At 36.4% G+C, this 12,837-nt stretch overlaps 1 protein-coding gene across 1 annotated transcript in view; it reads right to left on the reverse strand.

Annotated features, from left to right (window-relative positions):
• The window catches only part of LOC132113524 (protocadherin Fat 2-like), a 56,172-nt gene that overhangs the window by 12,762 nt on the left and 30,573 nt on the right, over positions 1-12,837 (reverse strand). The window contains exons 13-19 of the mRNA XM_059521322.1: positions 12,450-12,683; positions 10,953-11,342; positions 6,444-6,655; positions 5,368-5,505; positions 5,039-5,182; positions 3,151-3,348; positions 1,295-2,096 (exon numbers count right to left, since the gene is read on the reverse strand). Coding sequence (XP_059377305.1) covers positions 1,295-2,096; positions 3,151-3,348; positions 5,039-5,182; positions 5,368-5,505; positions 6,444-6,655; positions 10,953-11,342; positions 12,450-12,683 — 2,118 coding nt within the window. The remainder of the gene's footprint in view (positions 1-1,294; positions 2,097-3,150; positions 3,349-5,038; positions 5,183-5,367; positions 5,506-6,443; positions 6,656-10,952; positions 11,343-12,449; positions 12,684-12,837) is intronic.

The following is a 12,837-nucleotide window of genomic DNA, read 5'->3' on the forward strand; positions in this document are numbered from 1 at the left end:
GTGAAGGTAAGCAACAGACTGAAATTATTGAATGTCTTTCCCTCTGGCATAGCTCTCAAATCTAATTCATGTTTACATGCATTTAAATGTAAGGTGCCACAACGCATCAAATAGATTTGATGATGCCAATGCCATTAGTTCTTGCATGACTCAAATTTAAATATGAACATTAATAGCAATTGAGATTACAGAAGGGACAATGTTCTGTGAATAGCAACTTCTTTCTGATCATGTAACTTCAGACACATTGGAATATAATGATAATAAAGTCCTATAGACCAGTGGTTCTCAACCTTTTTGACTCTAAGGCCCCCATTGACCATAACAAAATTCAAATGCCCCATGACTTTTCTCTGTCATTTTTTATTTACTGGATCATTATGAAAAAAATATAAAGTGAAGTGACATTCAGCCAAGTATGGTGACCCATACTCAGAATTTGTGCTCTGCATTTAACCCATCCGAAATGCACACACACAGAGCAGTGAACACACACACACACACACACACACACACACACACTGTGAACACACACCCAGAGCAGTGGGCAGCCATTTATGCTGCGGCGCCCGGGGAGCAGTTGGGGGTTCGATGCCTTGCTCAAGGGCACCTAAGTCATGGTATTGAAGGTGGAGAGAGAACTGTACATGCACTCCCCCCACCCACAATTCCTGCCGGCCCGGGACTCGAACTCACAACCTTTCGATTGGGAGTCCGACTCTCTAACCATTAGGCCACGACTCCCCCTAAATAATAACAATGTACTCACAGCATAACTAAAAAAGTCTATATACATTATAAAAAATACCCATAGCATTTAAAGATTTTATTTTATTTAATTATTAATTTACTATTCTATGTCTAGAAATCACATGCCATGAGAATCCTAGTTTGTCAAAGACCAAAGGTTATTGAAAGTGTCTTGATTTTTAATTGTTTAATTTTTTAAGATTTTAACATTTTAAGTCATCTTGAGGGCCCTGTGATCCTGGTAGAGGACCATTGATACAGACTATTGTTTTTTGTCCTTACTGGAGCTTTAAAGCCTCTGGTCACTTGTAAAGCTTGAAACTAATGTGAAATCTCCTTTTGTGTTCCCTTGACAATGAAAATCCTATGGTTTTGGAACAATATGAGGGTGCATTTAATATAGGGTGAACTGTCCCTTTAAACCATACCCAGAGCAGTCAAAATAAAGGTGCAACTAAGTGAGAAATGGGATAACATTCAAGGCCTCAAGTTTTGTCTAAATCCTCAGTGGAATGCAGAATAAGATGCTGGTCTTATTGCCTACCATTGCAGGAGCACACGCTCTCCCATCTGTGCTGCGGGGTGATGAAGTTCGCCCGTGCAGTGGCGTAGTTACTCATTCTCCCCTGCTTCATCACTACAGCATTCCTGCAACCCCGAGGTGGACAACCAGCACCAACACAACCATCATGCTTCATTCTCAAGATGTTCAAACCCAGCGTATCTTCTACGGCTGAAAGGACCCCAGTGAGGCGCTGAGCAGATATGGACTGGACGGAGCCGTTCTGAGCTCTCCGCACCAGCAGTACCTCCATGTTGACGGAGTTTGGCTGCTGTTGCAAGCTGGCAATGTGCAGCTCTTGTCTGGGGATGTTTAGCTCAAAGCCTAGGCTGCGCTGGAGGCCTCTCCAGTGATCAGACACGAACTCTTCCGCCGAAAGTCCAGCCAACTGCAACGTGAAGCCCTGATCCAGATCGTGTTGACTGGGAGTCCAAACATAGACCTTCACTTCCGCCCAGATGTTAAATTTCCCATCGGACACGCTCACGTTCAAGGGGTACAGGCCTGGATCCAGGTTCTTCTCCACCACGATCTTTCCATCCACTGCGTCCACAGAAAACAGGCCTTGCTCCTGGCCTTCAGAAACCAGTTTGTAAGACAGGACGTCTTGGGGATCTTGGTCCGTGGCGTGCAGCTTGCCGATGACACGTTTCGAGAACACCCCACCAGTGGTGGTGATGAAAACCTCAAGAGGAGTCACAGTGGGTGGATAACGGCTCTGCTCTGTGATGTTGATTTTCACCACGCATATTGAGGACAGAGGAGGGTGGCCGCTGTCAGTGACCTGTGGAGATGATATTTATGTGATGGGTGAAAAAAAAACATTGCGACGTGCGAACAATACACTGACCTTTGAAGAGTCAGTTTAAATAATTTAAGACCGATAGATAACAAATGAAGTTTAGTTCAGGTTGTATCATCCCATACATGCCATATTCCATTTGAAGGTATAGTTCACATAAAAACAAAAGATTCTGTCATCATCTATGCACTCTATTGTTGTTCCAAACACGTATTACTTTTTATTTTTCTTGTATGGAAGACGTTTTGAAAAATGTTCACAATACCCTTTTCTATACAATGACAGTGAAGAAATATAAAGGGTCGTGTGCCCTTTATAATTTAATTGAGAATAATTTGAACCTACAATTTTGCAACCTACTGAAATGTATATAATATAATATAATATAATATAATATAATATAATATAATATAATATAATATAATATAATATAATATAATATAATATAATATAATATAATATAATATAATATAATATAATATAATTTTGCATTATGAATTGGAAGGAGCAAATTCTGAACTTTCCCCTACAATGATGAGGACTGAGGTTGCTGCTTTAAAAGTGAAAATAATAATAATAATAATAAATAATAGATATATACTGTATATATATATATATATATATATATATATATAATATTTATATATATTATGCGTGTGTGTGTGTGTGTGTGTGTGTGTGTGTGTGTGTGTGTGTGTGTGTGTGTGTGTGATTGATTAAAAAATAAATAAAGGACTTCTGAAGGCTTGTAATAGTCCTGTAGCATATAATTTTTATTTTATGGTGGCTTCACTGTGTTTATTGGACAATTTTTGACAGCACCCATCCTTGTTCACTTTTTTTATTATAGGAGAAAGGAGCAGCATTAAAAAAAAGTATTTTCCAGCAGAAAGAAAGTCCTATGGCTTTAGAACAACATGAGTAAATGATGACAGTCTTTAATTTTTGTGTGAACTACCACTTTAATCTCGAAACAAACTTGTGTTGTAAACATGCATTGCACTCGTAACTGAAATTAATGAATGAAATCTTTCACCTGGATTTTTAGCAGATGCTGAGGCTTGCCTCTCCTCCTCAGTGGGGAGGATGCGGACAGCAGTCCTCCTTGGTCAATGTGAAAGCTCCTGTCCTCATTTCCTGAGACAATATGGAATAAGAACGGAGGGCCGTTCTGAGGCGTATCTCTGTCTGTTACCAGCAGCTGCAGAATTCCACTGCCCACAGCCTCCCCTTCCTGTGTCCAGAAAAACACCATTAATCAAGCCACACGTGTTTGGAAAATACCATCTGACTTTTAGGAAAGTTTTAGGTGTCCTTTCTTGAAAGTAGATGAACAAATAACATAAATGTGTTGTTTATTTTTATCAGGATGCAGGTGATTCTGGAACTCACTCCTCTGATTTTTATTATATTCTATTGCTCTGGCAACAGAATGTATCATGGCGACCAGATAGAAATTGCAGGAAAATAATAACCATTATCAATCCACCCTTATGTTTGTAGGTTTCTTGCTGTTTTTCAAATCGATAGCATATTTCTCATTCTAACGGGACTCGTTTTCAGTGCCAGATTCTTCTGTGCAAACAAATCTAAGCTTGAAGAAACATCCCAATTCTGTCAAAATGAAAACACAGCAAGAACAGATGGTGATTTTTATCACTCAGCCTGCATTTGTCAACAAAGTGCTACTGATTGGACTGATATGTGTTCCTCGTTTCCTTCAAGCTGGCACAACCAGAAAAGGTAATTGAAACAGAGCGCTCAGCTGGATGAGCCTAATTGTTACTGACCATCTTCATGGTGCTAAACAGCCGCTGCACTCTGAAGACACAGACACCTTGGGTGGGGGTGAATGGGGTGTGAAAAATATTTCCAAGTCAGCAGAGTTGACCCTATGATTAGAAGCAATGGATCCAGCTGACTCTGAAGGAGTAAACAGAGAGTCCGGACACCGTTGCAGAAAAAAATGACTTTATTATACATGGCTGATTGGCTCTTTCGACTGAACTCTTGGCTTCCCGTGTGCTCATGTGCAGCTTAGAGCACAAATGAGATGACAGCTGTGTCACCTTTGATGTCCCAAAATCCCATGCTAGTGATTCAGTGCATTGGAAAAAGAAAATAATTTTTTGTTTTCTAAACATACAAAATTATATAAACATTTCTACACTAATAAAAAAGGGGTCACAGTTTACTTAAAGCCTTTATGTATAATGCATTATAAAGGTATTTATAATGTGCATTGTATTGCATTATATATTTTTATAAATGAAGGCAAACCAAAAAAAAAATGCATGATCATTTTTCTAGGTTTGTTTCCAATGTGTTTTAATGCATTATGCTTTCTAACGGTGTGACAATGAATATAAAGGTATTATAATGTATTGTAACTCTGGTTACAAGTATTCATGAAATCATACAATGCATCATAAGGTGCATTACATGACTTAATGCATTAAAACTATTTTATAGTGCATTGCATATAAAGGCTTTAAGTTTTTATTTATTTATTTTGAAGTTAAACATAAAACACAGACTATTGGATATATACATTTTACAAGAAAATCCTATTTCATTCTTTCTACTTCAAAATCTAATGTTTAATTCAGTGTTACTAGAATTTGGTTGTAATCGTGAAACTGACTAGCAACTTCTGAGAGAAAATTGTGCGGTTGAACCTTGTGTCTGATGGATCGGCAAGAAGCAAATATCCATTTTTAACATATTCTTTCATTTCTACCGTGAAATAACCACTGCAATCTTGAAATATTTGCTTGGTTATCCCTAGAGCTCATGTGAATTTGTTCTAGATCGTCAGGCGTGATATTACAGTGCCGTCTGAAGCTGTCTGTCTAAAGAAAGCAAAATCATTGACTTGGCGGGGAGGCACAAAGGTAGGTTTTGGATGAAGCATTTGTTTTTACCTGAAGGATGAGGCTGTGATTGATCTGCGAGAACATCGGTGGGTTGTCGTTGACGTCAGAAACGGTCACAGTCACCTGGACAGCGGAGGATAAAGGAGGATCGCCTTCATCGGCAGCTTGCACGGTTAATGAGTAGTGCGTTATCTGAAAGGCGAGGGGCCATGTCAGCAGGATTATGGAGATATGAACATCATCATGTTCAATAACAGCAGTCAAATATGCACAGTAGTGATTAAAATGTTTGTCTGTGATCAGAGGATTCAAAAGATACAACTAAACCCCTGATAAAACAAGTGAGTACGTGTTCTGGGCGGCGAAGTGAAACTCACATCTTCCCTGTCCAGCATGGAGCGCACAGTTATGTGGCCAGTGTGAGGATCGATGCTGAACTGCTGCTGTGGATCACCACTCACAATAGAGTAGATGATGAAGTTATTTGGAGGCCCATCAAGGTCGATGGCTCTTACCTGAGGCAGATGCACAGTTAGTGAAAGGAAGACGAGCACAGCTGTATGGTATTAACAAAGCTTCAAAGCTCTGGATTAATGCAGATTCTTCTAATCTAGCGGTCTGCAATGTCACAACATCACAACGAATAGCTGAGCAGACTGTGAGTGCTCATATACAATCACCATTAGCTGATTGCTCCATTCAAACTGTTTGTCTGATTGCTTAAGTGACAGATGCAGTAAATCATTCCCTCAACAGCTGCCACAATAGCTTGCCTCAATCCCGTCCCCAAACTGACAACAGTTTGATTTAATTTGCTTCATAGAATGCATTGGGGAGAAAGTCAGAGTCACCTTACATTTGAAGTTAAAGGCAATATGATAACAGTCCAGAAACGGCACATAAAAAAATTTTTTTCATAATAAGTATTTTTGTCGTTTTCCATTAAATATCTTTAAAGAAAGTTACATTTATGTCAAATAAAAGTAAAATGTTATTTTGAAATAAAGCTGAAATCAAATAATATATGAATATTAAATACATAAAAAAGAAAATGTCTATATTAAATACAAAAGATAAGAAAATTTGAAATGTTGCATTGGCAGCTAAATGAAATAATTTTAAGTATTAAAATGACTAAAACTAAATTAAACGAATTAAAGCTAAATAGAAATATTAAAACATAATAATAATAAAAATTACAAAAAAAGAATAAAATCATTAAAAATAAGAAAATATTAATAAATAGTATAATTGCATAGATTGCATAATATTTTACACTGTATTCATTTGTTTCTTTTTTTTTGTTTACAAGTTACATAGTTACATAGATACTGTTAACTTGTTTTAACGATATGTTGTAGACCAGCTTCAGAAATAACACAGTCAGCTTTAGCTTTATTTTGAAAAGTTTTATCACTGGATGTTCAGAGTCAGTTAAGGGAAAGCATAATACCTGCAGAACCATGTCCCCAGGGGAAATGTCCTCTGCAATCACGCCACTGTAGCTGCTGTGGTTAAAGACAGGCGGGTTGTCGTTGACGTCTGTGATATTGATGATAACCGTGGCAATATCACTGAGCAATGGTTTACCCCTTGCTCCCTCCACTGACAGGTAATACTCGCGGCAGAGCTCAAAATCCAGCGCAGAGTTCAGCGACAGCAAACCTGTGGCACAAAACAACAAAATCACATCCAGATCTGGCCCATCTCTTTATCAGTTTTCCAGCAAAAATGGCAAAGAAAAGTCAAGTTTGTTCTGAAACATTTTATATATATATATATATATATATATATATATATATATATATATATATATATACATACTGGCTTCAAAATACAAATTACAATGCTGGCAAAATACAAAATAAATTGGGTTAACTGAGCATTTCCCCTGTAAGAGAAGCACGTTATCAACTGATCGGAGGGTTTTGGAGAAGATAAATTTGTTTCTAATGTGTGCAGTAATGAAATATTTATTGTTCAGTTTCTGTTAACCTGCTTTAGATTTCTTTGTGTGTCTAACATACTGTATGCTTAGTACAGAATAATGCTGACATTACCTTCTTCATGAGTTTTATTCTGGATAGAGGTTTTAAAGCATTTCATTATAATACCAGCTGATTTTATTTTATTGCTGCATCAGCTGACCACATACAAAACGTACATTCCAACATGATTAATAACTCTCATGTACTTCCCACTGGAGTTGGACTGAATGCATGATATCTTTTATGCAGTGTTGCCTTTTCTGTTTTTGCAAAGCAGTTGATTCCTACAAGAAGCTGATTCATCTAAAGCATGTAAAAAGCCGGTGGGATTTGCTGTGCATTATTGGTATATGCTGCTTTTTTATGTCTCATTCTCAAGCAGAAGAGAAAGTTTACTACCGGACCTCTTGCTGTTCTGTCTGCTCACAGTATTAGAGTAAAACAAGACAGCACAGAACCACAAGATCAAGAATCCAGTTTGCAACAAGCGCAAAATTGCTTTCTGTGATGTTTCTTCTTTATTTGTACAGATTTTAAAGATCAAGGACTATGTTGTGACACTTAATGGTTTTCTTAGAGATCCTCCACCGTATTATTAACATGTCCTTGGCACATGTTCTGTCAATATAGGCATGTTTGTGCTTGTGTTTGAATATAGAGCTGGTGTTGTAATGTAAGAGTGGACAGCAATAGTAATCCTTGTCTAAGCAAAAAGAGCACTTGTCAATGTCAAGTGTGATGGAGATGCATCAGTGTGCTCCGTGCATTTTAACACGAGTTGCTTGCTAGGGCCAAATGTTTATTTGTAGATAATTTAATTGTAAGACACAGAATGATAGATGCTGTTATGAAAAAAAAAATTGGCAGCATTCATAAAAAAATGTATAAAATGCAATAACCATCAGCATCAGACATCAGTTTATGTCTGGTCTAATTTTTTTTCTTTCATTTGCCTCGAATGACAGAAGTAACTTCGAAGCATTCTGTCAGTGCATGGATCAGCCAACTGATCTTGTCATGAGAGATGCAATGTGACACTGAACCATGGGTAATAAGATGTAAAACTGTGACATCTACTGGAAGATGCAAAAACTAGAAAATTATATTATTTCATTTCATTTCATGTTTATAGTTTTCTTGGGTTACACTTTATTTTTATAGTCTGCTTTAGATGTTCCACTAACTATAATTAATTTTGCAACTACATGTCAACTAACTCTCATTAGTGTATAAGTAGACTGTTAGGTTAGGGTTACAGTCAGGGTTAATAAAATAAGTTGACAAGTACTCGCAAAGTTACTTACAGTCAGTAGAATGTTAGCAACCATTAAGTAGACAGTCTATACTAATACTCGAATGACTGCATGTTGACATGTAGTTGCAAAGTTACTTATAGTTAGTAGAATGTCTAAAGTGGACAATCAAAATAAAGTGTTACCCATTCAGAGTCCCTGGGATGACAAAATCATGTTCTTTATCATGTTAGGATGTCTAACAGTTATGAGTCTACATTATACCGTATAATAGCTCCCATTATCCTCTAATGTTGATGTGACACATATGAAAGCTTTCCTAACAATAAAGGATTACTTCCATTCAGCTCACAATGACAAATACTGTGTTGAGTAGCTTTGGCTATTTTCATAATTAGTTTGAGAATGGACAGCTTTACTTGACTGTGGATCAACACCCAGATCACAAAAGTACAATCTACTGAACAGATCTCATAGCCTCATCGTCCGTAACCAATTATTATTATTATTTTTTTTTAAATACACCGTTTACCTCAACTAAAGTCTGTCTGGGTGGGGGAAAATAATGCAGTTAATTAGCCAACTGTAACATGCAAAACGACTCGCTTGCAAAAAATTAACCCTTGAGGACCTTTCATTTTTAATGAACATGTAAACATGTGAGTTTAACCATTAGCTAAAGCATGGAGCGATATACTAATTTTTATAGTTTTTCTGAATTATTTTTTAAAATGCAGCAGCAAACTGTTTTTTTTAACGCTTATGAAATCTTTACCGAGGCTATTTGCAGTGATAGTATACTGCAATAACTGTTAGGTAGCTGTCCATTCTCATATTTTTGTGCCCTTTCATTAAGCCCCTTAATTTAAGAGTTCTTTTGAAATGTCAGTGGTGTTATGTTGTTAATCAAATTATAATCACTTTTTCACCAAAGTGGGTCAGGCGATTGTCTAATATGGCCACTAATTCTGCTATTATTTTATTTCTGTAATTCATGGCTACATCATGTAAATCATCTTACTCATGAATCCATCAGTGTTACTGGTTCTTACTGCATTTAATTGGGCTTAAGAGATGTAGATTAAATGTATTTATTTTTAATGCTACAATTATTCAGTTTGGCCTTGCATGAAATGAGAAAAAGGCAATATAGTAATATAGTGCACGTAGTGTATGATTGAAGAGTTTCAATTATTTCATGACAAACAAAAAATATTCTCATGTACAAACTGCATTTGATCTTTATAGTTAAAATGTTATTAGCTACCACTTTTTGGTAAGACAAGGAGAAACTTGAGAACAATCAAAGATAAAACCCATCAGCTCTTGTTCAAAGAAGGGTGATTTCTATTGAAATGCAGGACTATCAGGATATACAAAAATATGGTCAAAACATGCAAACTTCACTTAAAGGAAATATTGTTGACATAACACTAGAAAAACTAGAAAAAGCTTCTGAACTGCAATAAATCATCTATTCTCTTTATTTCTTATACCATATAAAGGACGGTCTATATAGCACATCTTAAAATTAATCACTAGTCTCTTGGCACAAAGAAAAAGTCTCAAATGGAATGCATACCCAGCAGATCTGAGCTTGACTGTTACGCGCTGTGAGACTATAAGCTACACAGTGGATGAGTGAAATGATCTCTAAATAGCCAACTGATTTCTGCAGAAAGCCTGCTAGCAGAACTCAAAGTTGCATTTTGTTTGACAACTAATAAAGAGTTTGGCTCAGTCTCGGACTAAAGTCCTACAGCATGACGGCTCTGAGGAGTCGTGATAAGAGGACACGAGCAATAGAGAAAGTAGAGACTAACAGGAATGAACAGATGGGAATATACAAGCTCACAAGTGTCTGTGTGGATTGAAAGCATGTCAGCACAGGTTCGTCAGTTCAACATTTACTCATACTGAAGAAAATTCCAGCTTCACACAACAGGTATAAGCCACAGAGGATACATGGCAGCATGCTAATATAACTTGTCTGCTTTCTGCAAGTAATGATGATTCATGTTCTGTACATGCATAACAAACATAGCCTCAAAATCATTGTAATTTATTTATTTATTTTTGTAAAAAGGATAGTGAAAAATAAGAGAGTCGAAGACATACGAACTAACAGTAACACTTTATTTTAAGGACAAATTCTCATTATTTACTAGTATGTGTATTACTAGCAAAAATGCTATTTATTAGTACTCATAAAGCACATATTAAAGCCTTATTCTGCATGACCATATTTTAGATCCCTTAATCCTAAACTTTACAACATATTATTAAATATTAATAAGCAGCAAATTAAGAATTTACTGATGCAAAAGTCATAGTTAATAGTTAGTTAATAATACAAATTGTACCTTAAAGTGTGACCAAACATTTTTGAAAACAATATTAGAACTTGTATACACTTTACAAGAAAGGATTCAATTTAATCACTTTAAAATTGCCATATAAGTGAAAAAAGTACAAACATGTTTTGTTTATTAAATACATGTGTGTATTAAATACATATTCTAGTTTAAAATCTATATTTTTAAAATGTCATTAATATGTCTTGTTATTTTTCTTGTTGGTTGCACGTGTTGGATGCACCAAAAATAAACCCAAATCTACCTCTTAAATGTAAAGTGCTTCTAAGTGTAAAAATGTTGACATATTTCATGTTTTGCTGTATATTTCTTTTACATCTACCAAAAAAGAAAGCTAAGCCCTTACCTGTCACGGGGTTTATCCTGAATCGGCCGTCTTCATTGCCAGAGATGATGTTGTAATGCACAGGCTCGCTTTCAGTGTCTTCTTTGGTGAGGGCAGACACACTGATCACCTCCGATCTGATCTGAAGTGATTCTGGGATCTGTACAGAATACTCCAAGCTAAGAAACAGCGGCTGGTAATCACTCAGGACGACCACATGTACTGTAACAGTGGCGAAGGAGAAAAGGTGGCGAGGGAGGCCTCGGTCAGTGGCTTTGACTTTCATCTCGTAAGTGGACTTGGTCTCATCGGCTAGAGATCTCTCCAGTCTCAGAATTCCTGAGATTTCATCTAGGGAGAAGAAGCCGCTCTCGGCACCTTGAAGAGAGTATCTCACCTGTGAGTTTATACCTGAAAGAGTTAAAACATTATATTCTCAGTATTTCAATTCAGAAATAGAAGAGCAACATACGTCTAAAATGACTTAAAATATCTTAAAAGTAATCTCTAGTAAGATATAATTAAGTACTTTTGTGTCAATAACCTCCTAGTTTGCTGCTTATTAATAGTTATTCAAATACTGTAGTTGTTAAAATTAGGATTAAAGGATCTAAAATATTATCATGGAGAATAAGGCATTAATATATGCTTTATAAGTACTAATAAACAGCCAATATGCTAGAAATATGCATGCTAGTTAATAGTGAGAAATGGTCCTAAAGATAATGTGTTGCAATATAATTATTTATTGGTTATTTTGGATTTAATTTAAATTTATTTTGATAGTCCACTTTAGACATTCTGATAAATATAAGTAACTTTGCAACTATGTATCAACTAACACTCATTAAATTGAAACTACATGTCAACTTACTCTCATTAGAGTATTAGTAGACTGTTAGGTTAGGATTATGGTTATGGTTTGGCAGAAATGTACTTGCAAAGTTACTTATAGTCAGAAGAATATCTAGAGCATCAAGTGTAATAAAGTGTTAGCAGATATTAATCATACTAATATGACTGCATGGTGACATGTAGTTACACAGTTACTTAACGTTAGCAGAATTTCTAAAGTGGACTATCAAAATAAAGTGTTACCCCTAATGCATGTTCACACTGCAAGATAAAAACATTCTGTTCTTTGACTTTGCACATTTGAGTAATACTTGTGCTTAGAGAGAATAATGTCATTAATTCACTTGAAGACATACAGTATTATATAAAAGGCAAAGTAGTTCAAATTTACGTGAATCCCTTTGACAGTAATCAGTATGTGTACTTTACATGTTCACACACATCTCCAGGTGTGGTCTGTCCCTCCCTAATCATGTTTCTCTTTGACAGCCTTCAATCTTACTGTACATCAAACCCTCCATACCTTTAGGATTTCAACCTGCGTGTGATGGGACAAGGAAAAATGCTGGGGGCTTTAAATGCTTTCTGAGGGGATAAGTCAATTTTGCGGGGGTTTTTTTTGCTTTAAAGCAGCCATTCGTGACAAGAGAAACAGTACCATACCTGTGTCTGGGTCTTTGGCATAAATGACAGCAATAGGCGTCCTAATCGTTGTGTTGTCAAACACTGTGATGTCATAATGGCTTGTGGAGAATTGTGGCGGGTTGTCGTTCATGTCTTGCACCATGAGTGTGACGTCTGCCTGACAAGAGCGGCCACCGCCATCAGTCGCTTTGACAACAAGATCATATTCTGTTTCCCGCTCCCGGTCCAAGACAGCAAGCGTGAACAGCTCTCCTAAAAAAAAAAAAAATTATTTACACTTTACTGATTGACAATAACAAGGGAGGGTTAAACACTGTTGTAACATGTATGGCATCTGAGACGAGCCTTGACTAGTTATTTAATTAATAAATGTGCACAACAGATCATTTACTTGGAGTTAGTGGTT

The sequence above is a fragment of the Carassius carassius genome, chromosome 33 (genome assembly GCF_963082965.1).
Source record: "Carassius carassius chromosome 33, fCarCar2.1, whole genome shotgun sequence".
Lineage (NCBI taxonomy): Eukaryota > Metazoa > Chordata > Actinopteri > Cypriniformes > Cyprinidae > Carassius > Carassius carassius.